The 20,726-nt window shown below is 39.7% G+C and overlaps 1 protein-coding gene across 1 annotated transcript; it reads left to right on the top strand.

Moving 5' to 3' along the window:
- The first annotated feature begins 7,990 nt into the window (after positions 1–7,990).
- Positions 7,991–19,745, top strand: LOC128379357 (natterin-3-like). Its single transcript, XM_053338974.1, has 3 exons — positions 7,991–8,435; positions 17,601–17,621; positions 18,652–19,745. The coding sequence occupies exons 1-3, from the start codon at positions 7,991–7,993 to the stop codon at positions 19,743–19,745; spliced, it is 1,560 nt and encodes a 519-aa protein (XP_053194949.1).
- Positions 19,746–20,726: the final 981 nt, after the last annotated feature.

Below are 20,726 nucleotides of genomic sequence, written 5' to 3'. Positions count from 1 at the left end.
TAAGAGTACAATGTCCTTATTGCATACTTGTTGATGGAAGCTGGTTATCAACTTAAGCAATGTTTTACAAAATGATTCTGTCTAACCTGTATTTCACTGGACCAAAGGCGGGGTGGCCATCGGGAGGGATGGGACAATTCCCGGTAGGTCGGTGACGTCATGAATAAAACGCAGACCGGCCTTTACAAGCGAGTGTGCGGATCCTCTACTGTCGGTCAATATGCAGTTATGCAATGTACACGGGTGACACAGATGCCACAAGATACTAAGACAACCACAACTGATATATCAATTCAATATATGAGCAGTTTTGGATGGCAGTTATCTCGTCTTAACGGTGTAATTTTAGTTTCTGACGACCGGCCACACAGCTCCACACTCGCGGTAAATAAGTAACTCACTGTAGATGTTCGTTGTCACAGGTATTTCTCTTCTTTTTTCCTTTTTCCTCACGTAGCTGTTTTCCCTTCTTTACCTGAAGTCGGAAAGAGACCGGCTTAAAACTGCGCCTGGACTTCATCTCTGAGCTGACAGGCTGAACGTGACCTATGTAGCTCCTGATTGGTTAAAGAGGCTAGGTGCCCCCACGTGGGAGTTGTGTGAACTGGTGGTGCTTTCAAGGGTGATGGGGATTTTAAGACTCTGCCGATATAAACAAATAAAAGTAATAAAATAATACAAAAATAAATTAATACAGACTGGGTGACTGGGTTTTAGACCTGGGTTTAAACTGATTTTATATGTACATTACTGGAAGAAACTTTTATGTCAGTCTATGGGATCATGTGTCTGTTCCACCTAAGAAATTTTGCCAAGGTACGACCATTTTTAACGAAACAGGATGCTGAGACATTAATCCATGCTTTTATTACTAGATTATTGCAGCCTGCTAGTCCCCCAAAAAAGTCTATCAAGAACTTGCAACTTATACAGGACACTGCAAGACTTTTAACCAAGACCAAAAAGAAAGACCACATTACCCCTATTTTAGCTGACCTGCACTGGCTTCCTGTTCCTTTTAGCCCTTTTATTTGTCTACAAAGAATAGTATAGCACCTTTTTACATTACTGAACTTTTAGTACCATATCAGCCATAGAAATCCACAAGGTGGGGAGGTGGCCTTTATGGTTTATGCACCAAAACTGTGGAACCCCCCTGTACGTCAAACAGGCAGCCTCTGCGGACATGGGTGGACAAGGTGGATGTCAGAAATAAGTCCTTCTATCTTCCCTGGAGAGGTTGGGAGTACAAGTACAGGTATTACCAAGTCCTGGTCATGACCAGAAGAGTTAAGTCAGACCGCATTTAGTAGCTTTGCATGTTTCACAGTGCTTCTACTGGCGCTTTATGCAACCCCTCAGTTCAGCCTGTTTCTGACACAAGCTCTTTTGGAATCCCCTCAATTCTGCCCCGCTCACTAAAAGGACACTCTGTTCTGATTGCAATGTTTTCTATTCTACTTCATTCTGTAACTCTCTGTTTTCAATTAAGCTTCAATAAATGTTCTTGCATAAGACATCCTGGTCTCTTGACAAGTTTTTCACTTTCATTCCTCCATCACCGTCTTAATAACGATAACCCTTATTTTAGCATTTCAGCTTTTCCTTCTTTTTCATTGTTGATCATTGTTACATAGGAACGTATGTGCCATTAATAAAAAAAGGCATTCTACCAGTACATAACATATGAACTTACTTACAAACAAATGGCAACATCTATATTACAATCACACAAAGAAGGCTGCAAAAGTGAAAAATATAGGCCAGTATAGGCCTACTCTATTTAATTTGCTGGTCCATGGTAAGTTTCAATGATGGTTGCAGTGAGAGCAATGAATAAACTAGAAAATTCCAGGGAAATTTTGAGTGCCACAGGGCTGCTGCCGGGACGAGTACACAATTTATTTCCAGTGTTCAAACGTCACCCTGATCATAATCTGCTTTTGAGAATGTCACTAACACTAACTCAGTAACTTTTACTGTTGCAGTATTAAGTACATCTTACTAGTCAGTATGAAGTGTAACAGTAGATGTAAGCAGAGTAGCACACAGAGCACAAGGCAGTAGCAACATGCACTAACTCTAAGCACTACACTACAGCACTTTACGCTTCACACATACTCTGTGTTAGCACACAACACACTGTGTACAAACACACATATATGCACACACACACACGCACACACACCATACCTGTCTGATTTTGAGCAGTAAAAGTGTCAATACAATTCATATATATACATAGAAAGAGAGAGAGAGTGAGAGAGAGAGAGAGTATCAATATAATTTATATATAGAGAGAGTATCAATGCTAGCTCGGCCGCTAGCTCGGTTAACTGGCAAAACAGACAGACAGGAAGAATTAGCCAATCACAAAAAAGTAGCTCTGTTTCTGCCCAGCGACAGGTTGCTAAGGGCAGCTAAGGCCCTACAGTTGCTAAGGTCAGCTAAGGCCCTATGGTTGCTACGGCGATGTGTGAGAATCTGCTTGGAAATTCTCAAAATGCCCCAGAATTTGGCTTCTGACAAGGTCCCGAACAATTGCACACTGTGAGAAAACTGTAACTCCTGTCCAAAAACTGAAAACACTGTGAGAGACACAGAAGTCGGCAGATTCTGACAGTGTCTATTTTATTGAGATATTCCTTAAAATGAGCGCGTAAATTCAGTGCGAAGACAGAGTGAGATTCTTTTGGGAAAAAAAGACGATTACATTAGGGTCAATGGGAGCGAGACAGGTATTGCTGCCGGTCTCGGCCCCCCATTTCAATTTTGTGCAGACCCCGCCTGTCAACATCACATTTTATGAATCCCAAACCCTATGTCTACATTTTGACCAACAATTATTTGTCTGATTTTCATGGATTGGCCGTGAGCTCGAGTTAAAAATAAAAATTAAGTTTATTTTTTACTGCTTCTCGCACTCAAGCTAACTGACGCTTCCACTCTAACTGTGAAGAAAAAGTGATTTCCACTCCTCGTTTGACTGCTCATAGTTTGAAAAGTTTACATGTTATGTAAAATAAGTTTGGTGTTATGGAGAGAGCACAAGATTCTCTCCGTTTTAAAGTTTGAATCACATTTCTACGTGGAGGTATGAGAGAACTAGGTGACTCCGAAAAAAAGGTGTAATTTTGTGGGTTTTTTAAAAAATTCCCATTCATTTCCAATGGAGAATTTCAACACCAAAAGTCATAGCACCTCTTTCCCGATCAAGCCGCATGTTTTGATGTATATATTGTTGGTGTTTTCTCAAAGCTGCGGGACTAGTTACTGTGCACCCGTGGCGCTAATAATGATTATTTGTTTTTCTCAAACCAATTCACCAACTTTATATCTGCTGGCGAATTAGTATTTACATGCTCTCACTGAAACAGAAGAAGTACAAACTCAGTCTCTGCCCTTTTATTAAATTATATCGTACGTCAGAGGTCTGCAAATTATTCAAACCAAGGATGAGCACACCAGGCTTGACTTATGTAATAAACTAATCTCAGTGTTCAGACAGTTGATTGTCACTGTAACGTTGAATCATAGAAGATGAAGATTTGACTCATTAGGACGGCTTAAGCTTCATATTAGGAGAACTGTGGAATTTCTTTCCCCTATCACTTACAGTGTAAGTACATTAAAATAAACACATTAAACACACACAGAAATATTTTATATATTGTTCTCTCTGCTGATGTCACCATGTGGCAGCATGTACAATGAGAATAAAAATGGCCCAAGGCAGCTACCTTGAGGAACCCCAAATCAGCTGTCATGTTTTTCAGACACTGTTTTCAGACACATTTGATGAAACAAATACAAGACCTTTCTCTTTCTGCTGTTGATCCCGATGCCCAGTAAAATAACAAGGCTCCGTTTTTCGTTACAGCTGCTGTCCTGATGACTTGGCCAATGCATTATAGCTGTAAACTTAGATAAATAGATTGGTCAGGATAAACTGGAGCAATAATAAAAATATATTAAGCTTTCAGTTTTAACTGTAACAAACCATCTGATGTGTCAGGTCAAATGAAAGCATGTGAGAAGTTTAGAGGGAAGAATAAAGTATTTGGTGGAGCTGTTAACATCTCATAGACATCTGAAATGTGAGCCGACTACACACTGCTGACTGCTTTCATCTTTAACAATGTGTTGTATTTTAAAAGCTTGTTATATTATCCATTGTGTCAAGTCTGCATCTGAAAAGTGACTAAAGCTGTAAAATAAATGTAGTGGAGTAGAAAGTACAATATTTCCCTCTGAGATGTAGAAAGTAGCATCACATGGAAATACTACGGTAAAGTACAAGTACAAGTACCTCAGACTGTACTACAGTAAAGTACTAGTACCTCAAACTGTACTACAGTAAAGTACTAGTACCTCAAACTGTTCTCAAGTGCAGTACTTGAGTAAATGTACTTAGTTACTTTCCACACATCATTATTAGATTAGCAAATATTCAGTTAGAGGAGCCACCTTATACACATATTATACACACCTTTGTCTATATAATGACAGCAAATGTTGGTTTAAAACTAAATAGTGCATGTTTTAACATAAATATAATATTTGAGTTTTTGATGGGAAACCGGATGAGACGTCCGGGACCCTTAAGATAATATTATTCATTTCAGCTCAGTGTGAAAGTCTCAACCATGTTTCCTTTTTTCTAGTTTTAAATGCTTATGTTTTTAATATGTTAGTATTTTATTAATTTGGTTTTATTATTTTACTGTCATCACTATCTGAGTATGTTACCTGTGTTTCTTGTGCTTGGGATGTGTTTTTTGTGTTTTTTTGCTTGACTATATTGTAAATGAGGTCTCCACCTCAATATATCTCTGAGTCTAAAATAAAGATTTCAATAAATGTAGTACGTAGATCATTGCATGAAAGTAGCACATTACTATCAGAGATATCTCCTAGAACATGAATACCTTTATCCTTCCACACTGGAGATCAAAATGGGACAGATCCTAAGTGGAGGAAATGATTATGAAAGATTGGACTGTTTATGTACCACTTCTGGATTGTATTGGTTTCCCTTTCTGTATTACGCCACACTGACAGGAGAAAAGTAATGATAGGTAGAAGTTTTTTTATTTCTTTGGTTTTGGTTAGCCTCAATGCCAGTGATGTGATTAGCTTCCCAGTGTTCAACATCATTATTATTAGTGAGAGGACAACCTGTTGTGCAATGAAATATCAGGTAGTGGAGTTACAATGGTGCTGCAGCATTTCAATCGACTTTTCAAGCTGCGTCATCCTCTCGATCAGTCACTAACACTCTGTGCAGCTTCCCAACTTTGCTGGGTTTGGAGACACAGCTTTTACATTATTGTTTGTGGGTCGTAGGAGCTTTGTATGCTAGACTAGGTTACCAGCTGAGTGTGGCAGGGCTCTGAACTTTTCCTGTGTCCCAAATGCAAACTTTTGTTCCATTGCACAGTTCCACTATAGACATTTTCTTTAGTGCCAGTTTAAGTGGTAACAGCTCTCTTTGCAAGAATAATTACAGACAAAAGTGCAACGCATATAGCAAGCAGACAGCTGATGAACACACGTCTGCACTGAAACACAATCAGAACTGACACTCCGGTGCAACTGAAGTTCTAAGTTACAAAAGTCAAGAATACTCAAGTTAAGTACAATTATCTCATAATTGTACATGAGTACTAGAGTAAATATGATACTTTTTTTTGTTTTAGCACAGAGTTGAAGCGACACTGCTTTACGTGTTTACTATGAAGGAGGTGGAGCAGGTGGTGTTGGGTGTGTTATCAGGCAGGTAGAGGGAGGTGTGATTGTGTGTGAGGGAGGGAAGACAGAGGAAGGGTATTTATGCCAGAGCAGATCTGATGAGATGAACACACTGAGCAGTGATGGCTCTCTACAAAGTGATCTGCGTGGCAGCTCTGCTGACTCTACTGGCAGCAGGTAAGGGTAACATACTGCAAACTTGCTTTCTTCAGTGGGCGATAGGCTCAATCACCATTGTGTTGCCTCATTTGGTGACAGATAGTGACTCAATAGACATCTAGGTGATTTTCGTATTCTGATCACCATAAATGTCCTCCCATGGACATGTTTCAATAAATCATATAATGTATCAGTGAATATTAATGCTGCATTGTTTCAAGAGCTGTTTGTTTTCTTTTTTCAGAGTCTCTCTCTCAAGCAAATGGTAAGTCAAAGTTTTCACTTGTTAACTTCTCTTACCGATGTCAGCTGTGACATTTTTTAAATTTTTTAAAAAGATGTATTTATATAGTAACTGGCAGAGAGGCTGACAGGAAACAGGGAAAGAGACAGGGGAATGAACTGCAGCATAGGTCCCTGGTTGGATTCGAACCAGGGACACTGCGATTAGGTGGCATGCACTCTAACCAATTGACCACCAGGGCGCTCCAGCTGTGACATTTAAACATGTTGTATAAAAATCTTGGCGGATTCATTGTTGTAGGCATTTGCTGTCAGATAAACCTTTAAATACATCTTTTCAAAAGGAGGGCTGTCAATTTTTCTCCTATCATTTACATTTTTAAGCGCACCCATCCTTTAAGAGAGCAAATATAAGCAAATAAACATCCAGACTAATATAGAAATGAGACTATAGTTTCACATCTGTTATCTTACGAGCCTTTACATTTTTGTAAAGATTATTATAATTCTCCTCTGCCATTGCATTTTTAAGGGTTAGGGTTTGGGATGCTCTAAAAAAATTAGAGCTGGTAAGTTCAAGACAAGTTCTGTAGTGATTGGGCTCAGGTACGGCCAGTTAACTCCATAGTACCCCCAATTCATCATTTTTTCTTCATTGTGGATATACTACCTTCTTTTTGCCTGATAAGAAGTCAGCCATTTCAGGTTTCTTGCATCAATTTTCATCTTTATGAACATATTTGATTCATTTAAGTTGCACAAAAACGAACAAAACTTTGAACCCATGTTTGAACGAGTACATACTTGTTATCTAATTGGGCTTGGACATGGCATGTCCGCTATAAGGCGCCCCTTAATTTGTTTTAGCAATTGTGAGGTACCTGGGGTGCTTGAAAACACAAAACTTTGCACGTGTGGCAAACCTTGATATGTAACATGATTCTTGGGGTTGGGTAGTAAAATGGCTCCATAGCGCACTTCTCAAAAGTTAAAAGTGAAAGACTTTCTGTGGATCAAAAAACAAATTTGGTAGACAGAAGTAAGGTATATTTTGAGCTTAATGGGAGGTCAGTCATGTTTTTCAATTTTGCAGGTTTTTTTTTTCCATTTTTAGGCATTTTACTTTAACACACCATTGTCGTGGCAAAGTTCAATGTTTTGACATGAAAAAGAAACTGTTATAAATCAACATCAGCAGATCTGTCCCAGATTTCGGTTGTTTGTATAAAAGTCACGGTGTGTAGACAAAATGGAATCATAATCATATTGCCATCTAGTAGCAATGGGAAGATATAGACATACTACTACTAGTAGGTTAACCAAATTCTCCTGACATTTGGTTAGCTAAATTGTAAGACCTTGATGATGATGATAAATATTGAAGCTTGTTTTTTGTTGGAGCCAAGCATGTGTGGATTTATTCATGTGCATGTTAGGACACAAAACTTCTTCCACATCACACCTGATGTCAAAACACAGAGTGGAAAAAGCTTTTGTTTTGGCACAGCCACCCTCTGCCGTTTTTTTATGATGCCCTCACAACTAGCATTCACTGTGTGCGGCAAAGACGACTGATTGTACGATTGGTGATAAAAGACCTTCCACCTCCATGCTAAAAAGTACAATCTGTTTTGGCTGTCATGTAATAGCTGCTTCTACACAATTGCATTTAGTGTTTTATACAGGCCAAACAATAACCTTAAGAAAAATTGCTCTGCCATGACAACAATTGACTAATTCACATTTAACATTTGACAGCATCCAGAAGACCCAGGACCCTAACACACTGTGTCTGTATGTTTTCCCTTTCTTTTATACATTCTTCACACTGAACCCAATGCCAGATGACAAGACCCCTGACATCACCTCAATCAGAACATTAAGACAGAAGAGATCTTCCAGCATCCCTGGTGCTAGCTCCAACCTGAAATGGGTGTATAGGCGTTCCGGTCATCATCTCCCTGACGGATCTGTGATATATCACAACACCTATGACAATCGCTATGACTACATCTGCAGATGCCGTTGCTCAGCTGGTTACCACGCCAAAGGAAGTAACACGTGCGTGACCACTGGTGGCGGAGACCGTAAATGCACCTCCTTTTATGTCCTAGTGAACAAAGACAACTTTGAGTATTTGGATTGGAAGGATGGCTCCGATGGTTCAGTGCCTAAGAATTCAATCAAGAGCTGCCCCAATGGTAAAACATATGTTGGGAAGAACGAATATGGTCTTGGAATGGTGTATGTTCCAGACAAGTGCTTATACCTTCCCTGGGGAGGTAAGGTGTATTGGTACTGGGATTACCAGGTCCTGACCTTTTCCAAAAAAGTTGCAAAAGTGCAAATGTCTGATGTCCAGTATGACGTAAATGCAGCTAAAAAATTTAGTTATCCCCCAGAGGTCATGACCCAGGCAACTACCATCAACCATCAGTGCAGAACAGTTAAGAAAATACCTCATCTCTCAAAAACATATACAGAAGAGAAAAGGTGGGATAGTAGCACTGAAATATCAGTAGGTGTGACAGCTTCCTTTGAAGCCAAAATCCCATTTGTTGGTTCGACAGGTATTGAGCTTAGTGCTACGACAACAAAGTCATTCTCCGAAGGAAGTACCTTATCAGTATCGAAAACCCTCGGTCTTGATGTGGAGGTTTGGGTCCCACCAAACCATACCTGCGGTGTCAGAATTATGGGACATAGGTACAAGACAATAGTCCCTTACAAAGCAGTCCTCACCCGCACATACCCCAGCGGGACAAAAAGATCAACACACATCTCTGGGGTATTCAATGGTGTCAATGTTATTGATTTCGTAACTCATATAGATCGCTGTATTCCTATACCCAATGCTAGGTCATGCCCCTCAAAGTAAAACTAACAGTAATTTAGATTCCCTTCCCCCGTGCCTCCTCATTAAAAGCCCACTCTGTTCTGATTGAGGTGTTTTCTGTACTTCTTGTCTTGTAACTTTGTTCTTCTCAATCAAGCTTTAATAAATGTTATTGCATCATACATCCTGGCCTCCTGACAAGTTTTTCACTATGGGAAAACCAGCTCTCCATTGATTGTTTCAGTCTTAATAACCCTAATTCTTATTCTAGCATTTTGACTTTTCTTTCATTTTTAGATCATTTTTACCCAAGAAACAAATGCAATTAAAAAAAGTCATTCTACTTCTACATAACATATAAACTACAACAGTCAACAAACATGGAAACAACACAATAAAAAACAATGCAAATGGAGCTTGGGAAGGACTCAGGAAAGTGCTCCACACTGCAAAGAGAGAGATAGATAGGTAGATAGGTAGATAGATAGATGTTTCATTGGCTGGTCTCCAGGGCAAGCTTCAATAGTGGTTGTAGTTTGAACAATGAATAAATAATGTCTAATTTAATGTAATGTTTCTTTTCAAAGTTCAGAGTTGACTTCAACTTCAAACTTGCCTTTGTTAGAATGATCATACTCACAAGTAGTTTCATGAATATTTGTCTGATATAACACAGCTGAACTTCTCACATCAACCTCCCTTTTCAATACCAAGTGAGTTTCATAATATTTTGTGGTGGAGGGAGGAGCATGGGCCACAGGTGAGATGGTGGAGGGGAGGCGCATGAGCCACAGGCAAGATAAGGTGGAGCTGTCAAATCTATTAAACATATTCAGGTCATCAGCCAGATCCTGATCTCCATCAAGCAGCAATCCTTCTTTCTGCTCTAGAACTGTGATCTTCCTCAAGCCAGCCCAGGCGTGCTTCACTCCATCCTGCTGCAGCTGTAATTACATTTTTGTGCCCATTGGGTTGTTTCCCCTGCTTAATCTTCATCTTCAGTTCCCTTTGCAGTGCTTTTACTTTTTCCCCGTCACCCTCCCTGAAAGCCTTTTACTTCTGCTTTATTAGGACTTTCAGGCTGCTGGTGACCCAAGGTTTATTGTTGGGGGAGCACTGAATTTCTCCGCTGGGTATGTTATTATCAACACAAAAACTGATGTAATCCATGATGCAAACTGTAAGTCCTTCAATATTGTCTCCATATGACTCACATGAAAACATCTCAGTCTGTTGATTCCAGGCAGCACTGCAAGGACTCCTTTGCTTCATGGGAGCAGCATTTTGAAGTTCTGGTGGTGGTAGGTGTTCTTTTAATAACAGGGGTATAGGTGGGAGAGATATTAACCAGGTTGTGGTCTGATCCACCAAGGTGTGCAGCACAGTGGATTTATATGCATTTAAAAAAACACAACATTAAAAGAAGGTCCAGTCTTTTCTCCCCTTGTTATGCAATCAACAAACTGTGGGCAGTGTTGGAAAGAGGGGCATGATTAAAATCTGCAGATAGAAAAAATGAACTACGACATGCACTACGTCACAAGCGGCTTCCGCATTGGCAGACAGAGGTATGCAAACAACAATGGCCATCACCACAGTAAATTCTCTCGGTGGGTATTATGGTCTCAAACTAACTGCTAAGAGTACAATGTCCTTATTGCATATTTGTTGATGGAAGCTGGTTATCAATTTAAGCAATGTTTTACAAAATGATTCTGTCTCTCAACCTGTATTTCACTGGACCAAAGGCGGGGTGGCCATCGGGAGGGATGGGACAATTCCCGGTAGGCTGGTGACGTCATGAATAAAACGCAGACCGGCCTTTACAAGCGAGTGTGCGGCTCCTCTACTGTCGGTCAATATGCAGTTATGCAATGTACACGGGTGACACAGATGCCACAAGATACTAAGACAACCACAACTGATATATCAATTCAATATATGAGCAGTTTTGGATGGCAGTTATCTCGTCTTAACGGTGTAATTTTAGTTTCTGACGACCGGCCACACAGCTCCACACTCGCGGTAAATAAGTAACTCACTGTAGATGTTCGTTGTCACAGGTATTTCTCTTCTTTTTTCCTTTTTCCTCACGTAGCTGTTTTCCCTCCTTTACCTGAAGTCGGAAAGAGACCGGCTTAAAACTGCGCCTGGACTTCATCTCTGAGCTGACAGGCTGAACGTGACCTATGTAGCTCCTGATTGGTTAAAGAGGCTAGGTGCCCCCACGTGGGAGTTGTGTGAACTGGTGGTGCTTTCAAGGGTGACGGGGATTTTAAGACTTTTAAAAGTAATAAAATAATACAAAAATAAATTAATACAGACTGGGTGACTGGGTTTTAGACCTGGGTTTAAACTGATTTTATATGTACATTACTGGAAGAAACTTTTATGTCAGTCTATGGGATCATGTGTCTGTTCCACCTAAGAAATTTTGCCAAGGTACGACCATTTTTAACGAAACAGGATGCTGAGACATTAATCAATGCTTTTATTACTAGCAGGCTAGATTATTGCAGCCTGCTAGTCCCCCAAAAAAGTCTATCAAGAACTTGCAACTTATACAGGACACTGCAAGACTTTTAACCAAGACCAAAAAGAAAGACCACATTACCCCTATTTTAGCTGACCTGCACTGGCTTCCTGTTTCTTTTAGCCCTTTTATTTGTCTACAAAGAATAGTATAGCACCTTTTTACATTACTGAACTTTTAGTACCATATCAGCCATAGAAATCCACAAGGTGGGGAGGCGGCCTTTATGGTTTATGCACCAAAACTGTGGAACCCCCCTGTACGTCAAACAGGCAGCCTCTGCGGACATGGGTGGACAAGGTGGATGTCAGAAATAAGTCCTTCTATCTTCCCTGGAGAGGTTGGGAGTACAAGTACAGGTATTACCAAGTCCTGGTCATGACCAGAAGAGTTAAGTCAGACCGCATTTAGTAGCTTTGCATGTTTCACAGTGCTTCTACTGGCGCTTTATGCAACCCCTCAGTTCAGCCTGTTTCTGACACAAGCTCTTTTGGAATCCCCTCAATTCTGCCCCGCTCACTAAAAGGACACTCTGTTCTGATTGCAATGTTTTCTATTCTACTTCATTCTGTAACTCTCTGTTTTCAATTAAGCTTCAATAAATGTTCTTGCATAAGACATCCTGGTCTCTTGACAAGTTTTTCACTTTCATTCCTCCATCACCGTCTTAATAACGATAACCCTTATTTTAGCATTTCAGCTTTTCCTTCTTTTTCATTGTTGATCATTGTTACATAAGAACGTACGTGCCATTAATCAAAAAAGGCATTCTACCAGTACATAACATATGAACTTACTTACAAACAAATGGCAACATCTATATTACAATCACACAAAGAAGGCTGCAAAAGTGAAAAATATAGGCCAGTATAGGCCTACTCTATTTAATTTGCTGGTCCATGGTAAGTTTCAATGATGGTTGCAGTGAGAGCAATGAATAAACTAGAAAATTCCAGGGAAATTTTGAGTGCCACAGGGCTGCTGCCGGGACGAGTACACAATTTATTTCCAGTGTTCAAACGTCACCCTGATCATAATCTGCTTTTGAGAATGTCACTAACACTAACTCAGTAACTTTTACTGTCGCAGTATTAAGTACATCTTACTAGTCAGTATGAAGTGTAACAGTAGATGTAAGCAGAGTAGCACACAGAGCACAAGGCAGTAGCAACATGCACTAACTCTAAGCACTACACTACAGCACTTTACGCTTCACACATACTCTGTGTTAGCACACAACACACTGTGTACAAACACACACATACACACATATGCACACACAGACACGCACACACACCATACCTGTCTGATTTTGAGCAGTAAAAGTGTCAATACAATTCATATATATACATAGAAAGAGAGAGAGAGTGAGAGTGAGAGAGAGAGAGAGAGAGAGAGAGAGAGAGAGTATCAATGTAATTTATATATAGAGAGAGTATCAATACTAGCTCGGTTAACTGGCAAAACAGACAGACAGGAAGAATTAGCCAATCACAAAAAAGTAGCTCAGTTTCTGCCCAGCGACAGGTTGCTAAGGGCAGCTAAGGCCCTATGGTTGCTAAGGGCAGCTAAGGCCCTACGGTTGCTACGGCGATGTGTGAGAATCTGCTTGAGAATTCTCAAAATTCCCCAGAATATGACTTCTGACAAGGTCCCGAACAATTGCAAACTGTGAGAAAACTGTAACTCCTGTCCAAAAACCAAAAACACAGTGAGAGACACAGAGGTCGGCAGATTCTGACAGTGTCTATTTTATTTAGATGTTCCTTAAAATGAGCGAGTAAACTCAGTGCGAAGACAGAGTGAGATTCTTTTGAAAAAAAGATGATTACATTAGGGTCAATGGGGAGCGAAACGCGTATTGCTGCCGGTCTCGGCCCCCCATTTCAATTTTGTGCAGACCCCGCCTGTCAACATCACATTTTATGAATCCCAAACCCTATGTCTACATTTTGACCAACAATTATTTGTCTGATTTTCATGGATTGGCCGTGAGCTCGAGTTAAAAATAAAAATTAAGTTTATTTTTTACTGCTTCTCGCACTCAAGCTAACTGACGCTTCCACTCTAACTGTGACGAAAAAGTGATTTCCACTGCTCGTTTGACTGCTCATAGTTTGAAAAGTTTACATGTTATGTAAAATAAGTTTGGTGTTATGGAGAGAGCACAAGATTCCCTCCGTTTTAAAGTTTGAATCACATTTCTACGTGGAGGTATGAGAGAACTAGGTGACTCCGAAAAAAGGTGTAATTTTGTGGGTTTTTTAAAAAATTCCCATTCATTTCCAATGGAGAATTTCAACACCAAAAGTCATAGCACCTCTTTCCCGATCAAGCCGCATGTTTTGATGTATATATTGTTGGTGTTTTCTCAAAGCTGCGGGACTAGTTACTGTAAACCCGTGGCGCTAATAATGACTATTTGTTTTTCTAAACCAATTCACCAACTTTATATCTGCTGGCGAATTAGTATTTACATGCTCTCACTGAAACAGAAGAAGTACAAACTCAGTCTCTGCCCTTTTATTAAATTATATCGTACGTCAGAGGTCTCCAAATTATTCAAACCAAGCATGAGCACACCAGGCTTGACTTATGTAATAAACTAATCTCAGTGTTCAGACAGTCGATTGTCACTGTAACGTTGAATCATAGAAGATGAAGATTTGACTCGTTAGGACGGCTTAAGCCTCCTCCACGTCGAGAGGAGCCAGATGAGGTGGTTCGGGCATCTAATCAGGATGCCTCCCGGACGCCTCCCTGGTGAGGTGTTCAGGGCACGTCCCACCGGTAGGAGACCTCGGGGAAGACCCAGGACACGCTGGAGAGACTATGTCTCTCGGCTGGCCTGGGAACGCCTCAGGGTCCCCCGGGAAGAGCTGGACGAAGTGGCTGGGGAGAGGGAAGTCTGGGCTTCCCTGCTTAGGCTGCTGCCCCCGCGACCCGACTCCGGATAAGCGGAAGAAGATGGATGGATGGATGGATGGAGGACGGCTTAAGCTTCATATTAGGAGAACTGTGGAATTTCTTTCCCCTATCACTTACAGTGTAAGTACATTACAATAAACACATTAAACACACAGAAATATATTATATATTGTTCTCTCTGCTGATGTCACCATGTGGCAGCATGTACAATGAGAATAAAAATGGCCCAAGGCAGCTACCTTGAGGAACCCCAAATCAGCTGTCATGTTTTTCAGACACGTGATCTCCAAGGCTGACTGCTGGTGATCTATTTGATGAAACAAATACAAGACCTTTCTCTTTCTGCTGTTGATCCCGATGCCCAGTAAAATAACAAGGCTCCGTTTTTCGTTACAGCTGCTGTCCTGATGACTTGGCCAATGCATTATAGCTGTAAACTTAGATAAATAGATTGGTCAGGATAAACTGGAGCAATAATACAAATATTTTAAACTTTCAGTTTTAACTGTAACAAACCATCTGATGCGTCAGGTCAAATGAAAGCATGTGAGAAGTTTAGAGGGAAGAATAAAGTATTTGGTGGAGCTGTTAACAACTCATAGACATCTGAAATGTGAGCCGACTACACACTGCTGACTGGTTTCATCTTTAACAATGTGTTGTATTTTAAAAGCTTGTTATATTATCCATTGTGTCAAATCTGCATCTGAAAAGTAACTAAAGCTGTTAAATAAATGTAGTGGAGTAGGAAGTACAATATTTCCCTCTGAGAGGTAGAAAGTAGCATCACATGGAAATACTACAGTAAAGTACAAGTACCTCAGACTGTACTACAGTAAAGTATAAGTACCTCAAACTGTACTACAATAAAGAACAAGTACCTCAAACTGTACTACAGTAAAGAACAAGTACCTCAAACTGTTCTCAAGTGCATTACTTGAGTGAATGTACTTAGTTACTTTCCACACGTCATTAGTAGATTAGCAAATATTCAGTTAGAGGAGCCACCTTATACACATATTATACACACCTTTGTCTATATAATGACAGCAAATGTTGGTTTAAAACTAAATAGTGCATGTTTTAACATAAATATAATATTTGAGTTTTTGATGGGAAACCGGATGAGACGTCCGGGACCCTTAAGATAATATTATTCATTTCAGCTCAGTGTGAAAGTCTCAACCATGTTTCCTTTTTTCTAGTTTTAAATGCTTATGTTTTTAATATGTTAGTATTTTATTAATTTGGTTTTATTATTTTACTGTCATCACTATCTGAGTATGTTACCTGTGTTTCTTGTGCTTGGGATGTGTTTTTTGTGTTTTTTTACTTGACTATATTGTAAATGAGGTCTCCACCTCAATATATCTCTGAGTCTAAAATAAAGATTTCAATAAATGTAGTACATAGATCATTGCATGAAAGTAGCACATTACTATCAGAGATATCTCCTAGAACATGAATACCTTTATCCTTCCACACTGGAGATCAAAATGGTACAGATCCTAAGTGGAGGAAATGATTATGAAAGATTGGACTGTTTATGTACCACTTCTGGATTGTATTGGTTTCCCTTTCTGTATGACGCCACACTGACAAGAGAAAAGTAATGATAGGTAGAAGTTTTTTTATTTCTTTGGTTTTGGTTAGCCTCAATGCCAGTGATGTGATTAGCTCCCCAGTGTTCAACATCATTATTATTAGTGAGAGGACAACCTGTTGTGCAATGAAATATCAGGTAGTGGAGTTACAATGGTGCTGCAGCATTTCAATCGACTTTTCAAGCTGCGTCATCCTCTCGATCAGTCACTAACACTCTGTGCAGCTTCCCAACTTTGCTGGGTTTGGAGACACAGCTTTTACATTATTGTTTGTGGGTCGTAGGAGCTTTGTATGCTAGACTAGGTTACCAGCTGAGTGTGGCAGGGCTCTGAACTTTTCCTGTGTCCCAAATGCAAACTTTTGTTCCATTGCACAGTTCCACTATAGACATTTTCTTTAGTGCCAGTTTAAGTGGTAACAGCTCTCTTTGCAAGAATAATTACAGACAAAAGTACAACGCATATAGCAAGCAGAGAGCTGATGAACACACGTCTGCACTGAAACACAATCAGAACTGACACTCCGGTGCAACTGAAGTTCTAAGTTACAAAAGTCAAGAATACTCAAGTACAATTATCTCATAATCGTACATGAGTACTAGAGTAAATATGATACTTTTTTTTGTTCTAGCACAGAGTTGAAGCGACACTGCTTTACGTGTTTACTATGAAGGAGGTGGAGCAGGTGGTGTTGGGCGTGTTATCAGGCAGGTAGAGGGAGGTGTGATTGTGTGTGAGGGAGGGAAGACAGAGGAAGGGTATTTATGCCAGAGCAGATCTGATGAGATGAACACACTGAGCAGTGATGGCTCTCTACAAAGTGATCTGTGTGGCAGCTCTGCTGACTCTACTGGCAGCAGGTAAGGGTCCTCTTCACCTGCACACACCTGAACCAATGATATCGATGCTGAACACTGGGACGGGAGTAAAATCCTCTGATTAAGTAAACATAGCTGTAACACAACTAGGGATGGGATCTGATAAGATTTTATTAATACCAATGCCATTATCGATTGTGCTTATGAATACGATTCTTTATTGATTCCCTTTTGTTTGTCATGTCCAGTGTTTATCCATGACCTTGCATGCTGATGAATATCAGAAAAATAACTGGTAGATAGGATAATCCCAGCCAAAAGTGAACTTAATTAACCTCAATTAATGGATTAATTAATTAATTTGGAAGCATCTTCCAGTCTCCTGTCTGTAAGAGAATGATACAATAAACGGGAGGTGAAGTGCTCTGTTGTTATTAACATTAATATTATATCTCCAGCAGTGGAGAGCAGCATCTTTCATCAAATAGTGAATACCATAATATACAGAATGTTGCATTTATGTCTACACAGTTACACTGTTACCTCATTTGGTAACAGACATTTATTTAAATGAAAAGATCTTTGGCCAGTTTTCAGCACAGTTTAGTTGTTAATATTACAATCATCACAAACATCCTCCCATGGAAATATGGGGAGCCAATAAATCACATAAAGTATCAGTGAATATAACTGTTGAATTTGAATGTTGTTTGTTTTCTGTTTTTCAGAGTCTCGCTCACAACCAAATGGTAAGTCAACTGTAACTGTGTCAGCTGTGACATTTTAAACATGTTGTTAGATAGAAGTGTTGATAAAATGTTGTAGTTTCATTGTTGTTTGGTATTTGCTGACAAAGCCCAAAATATCAGACTTAAAGGCCAGGTTCATCATCATTATCATTATTATATGATATATTATTTATGCAATTTCACTTTGCATGTGCAAAGTTTAATGAATTTCCGAAAAACTCCTATCCAGACTTTTAAAAAAGGGTTTTGGAGCCACAACATAAGCCCTACAGAAGTCAGCCATTTTTTATTTACTTTACAATTTTGGCACCTTCGTGCTTGTATAATATGTCTTGTGTGTATTGTAAGGCCCGATCACCACTGCTTACTGCTTAAATTTTTCATGTACTATTTTTTCACTCAATTTAGCAAAAATTGCTTTGAACAAATTTTTCTTCTGCTTTCCTTTCCCAATAGTAATATTCAGACACAGAAAAAATGGGAATAATACAATAGTAAGGACCCAGTATGTCGTGTTTTAATCTACAGGCCTCCAAAACAGAACTGTGGTTGTATTGCTGAATTCTCTGAAATCCTGTCTCTTATCACCCAGCACTTTGACAACACCATATTACTTTACATGTTTGTTGCCCATCAAATTGTTATATATATCATTACTGCTAAAATACTGCTCAGAGGAATGCAGATGAAAAGAGAATAAAAAGGCATTATGAAAAGTATTGGTGGAGAGTTAAAAACATGAGATCTGATAGTGACAGTGGGCCTAGAGGCAGGACAGGGAAATGCAGTAATTAAAACAGCAGCTTCATGGTCAAACACAGAGACGTCATTTAATTCCACGTTCCAAGCTGAGGCTCAGTGAGAGCACTAAGTTTAGAGTGTGACCTTTGCGGTGACTGACCTTGTTCACCAACTGTGAAAATTCACAGCTTTCAATAAGATTGATGAACAAATTTAACATTTGATATCATCCAGCAGACACATGACACTAACACATTGTGTCTATGTCTTTTCCCTTCCTTCTCTACAGACTCCATACTGGACCCAGCGCCAGAGGACAGGACGGCTGACATCACCTCGGACAGAACAACAGATGAATTTCCTCTGTCTTCTCCTACCCTGAGACAGAAGAGAGGTGCCAGTAATGACTATAACCCGATTCCTAACTCCAACTTGAGATGGGTGTACAGGCGTTCTGGTAGTCGTCTCCCTGCCGGAACTGTGTATTACGGCAACTGGTACACACATCGTCGTGACTATATTTGCCATTGTCGTTGTGCAGCAGGTTTCCACGCTGCAGGAAGTAATACGTGCAAATATGCGTATGGTTTCAAAGAACATACATGCACTAACTTTTATCTCCTGGTGAACAAAGACAATTTTGAGCTTTTTGAGTTTAAGTCCGGTTCCTATGGTTCAGTGCCTAAGGATGCAATCAGGACCTGCCGTAATGTTAACATATTTGTTGGGAAGAACAAGTATGGTCTTGGGAAGGTGGATGTCAGAAATAAGTCCTTCTATCTTCCCTGGGAAGGTTGGGAGTACAAGTACAGGTATTACGATGTCCTGGTCATGAGCAGGAAAGTTAAGTCAGACCGCATTTCTGATGTCAAGTACAACTTTAAAGCAGCTAAAAAAATTAGTCATCCTCCAGAGGTCATGACCAAGGCTTCCACTAGCAATTACCAGTGTAGAACAGTTTCCAAAACAGTTCATCTCTCAAAGGAGTATTCAGAAGAGAAAAGGTGGGACAGTACCACTTCCATCTCAGTTGGTGTTACAACCAGCTTCACTGGCAAAATCCCATTTGTTGGCGAGACAGGTATTGAGGTCAGTGCTTCAGTAACAAAGGATATCTCCAAAGGCAGCAGCATAAGCGTGTCGAAAAATCTTGCTGTCGATGTGTCGGTAACTGTCCCACCAAACCACTCCTGTGGTGTCAAAATTATGGGACATAGGTACACAACAAAAGTCCCATACACAGCACGCCTCTCCCGCACATACAAAAACGGGAAAGTCAAATCAACAACCACCACTGGGACATTCAATGGTGTCAATGTTGTAGATTTCAGGTCTGTTGTAGATCGCTGTGTCCCTCTTCCCCATGCTCATCCTTGCAAGTAAAAGAAAAATGGAAGAATTCTTTAACGGGACCTTTTATGCTTATTTCCAGCACTACTTTATTTGTTTCCATTTTCTAGCGTAGCTTTGGATGATTCACAGTGCTTCTACTGGCGCTTTATGCAACCTCTCAGTTCAGCCTGTTTCTGACACAAGCTCTTTTGGAATCCCCTCAATTCTGCCCCGCTCACTAAAAGGACACTCTGTTCTGATTGCAATGTTTTCTATTGTACTTCTTGTACTGTAACTCTCTGTTCTCATTAAGCTTCAATAAATGTTCCTGCATAACACATCCTGGTCTCTTGACAAGTTTTTCACTTTCATCCCTCCATCACCGTCTTCATAACGATAACTCTTATTTTAGCATTTTAGCTTTTCCTTCTTTTTCATTGTTGATCATTGTTCCATAAGAACGTACGTGCCATTAATAAAAAAAGGCATTCTACCAGTACATAACATATGAACTTACTTACAAACAAACAGTGGTGGACGAAGTACACAGACCACGTACTTGAGTAGAAGTTGAGATACCTAGTGTAAAATATTACTCCAGTAAAAGTGAAAGTGCTCCCTTTAAATGTCAACTTGAGTAAAAGTATAAAAGTACTTGGCTTCAAATGTACTTAAGTATCAAAAGTAAAAGTAATTTGGTGTAATGTAGTTCCAATGTCTTGGTATGTCCTTTATACACTCAATCAAGTCATTTAAGGTTAAAAAGCCCACTAACACCACCCTGAAAACACAATGTTTTCTATTTGTGATATCTGGTATTGATATCTTTTGAAATTATCATAAGCACATCATACTAAATGGAAATCACCTGATTAGGAATTAATAGGGAGGGGGAAAACCACACTAGACACATATTTCTTTAACAATTTATTGTTTGAAGAAATGTAGAAATCTTTCCTTTATCACATTGCTCCTTTACTGTATCACAGCTGCGCATTAACTTGCAAAAATGTGTTTACTCAAGTTTACAAA

This window comes from Scomber japonicus, chromosome 18, assembly GCF_027409825.1.
Source record: "Scomber japonicus isolate fScoJap1 chromosome 18, fScoJap1.pri, whole genome shotgun sequence".
NCBI lineage: Eukaryota > Metazoa > Chordata > Actinopteri > Scombriformes > Scombridae > Scomber > Scomber japonicus.
This window is presented reverse-complemented; position numbering and strand designations above follow the sequence as displayed.

What these genes read in the sequence shown, in the direction of transcription:
- LOC128379357 (XM_053338974.1), top strand. Translation starts at nt 7,991, where the DNA reads ATGCCAGATGACAAGACCCCTGACATCACCTCAATCAGAACATTAAGA. An exon ending in CTTATACCTTCCCTGGGGAG is followed by an intron (nt 8,436 to 17,600) that starts GTAAGGTGTATT and finishes TCTGTTTTTCAG; the next exon opens with AGTCTCGCTCACAACCAAAT. An exon ending in GTCTCGCTCACAACCAAATG is followed by an intron (nt 17,622 to 18,651) that starts GTAAGTCAACTG and finishes CCTTCTCTACAG; the next exon opens with ACTCCATACTGGACCCAGCG.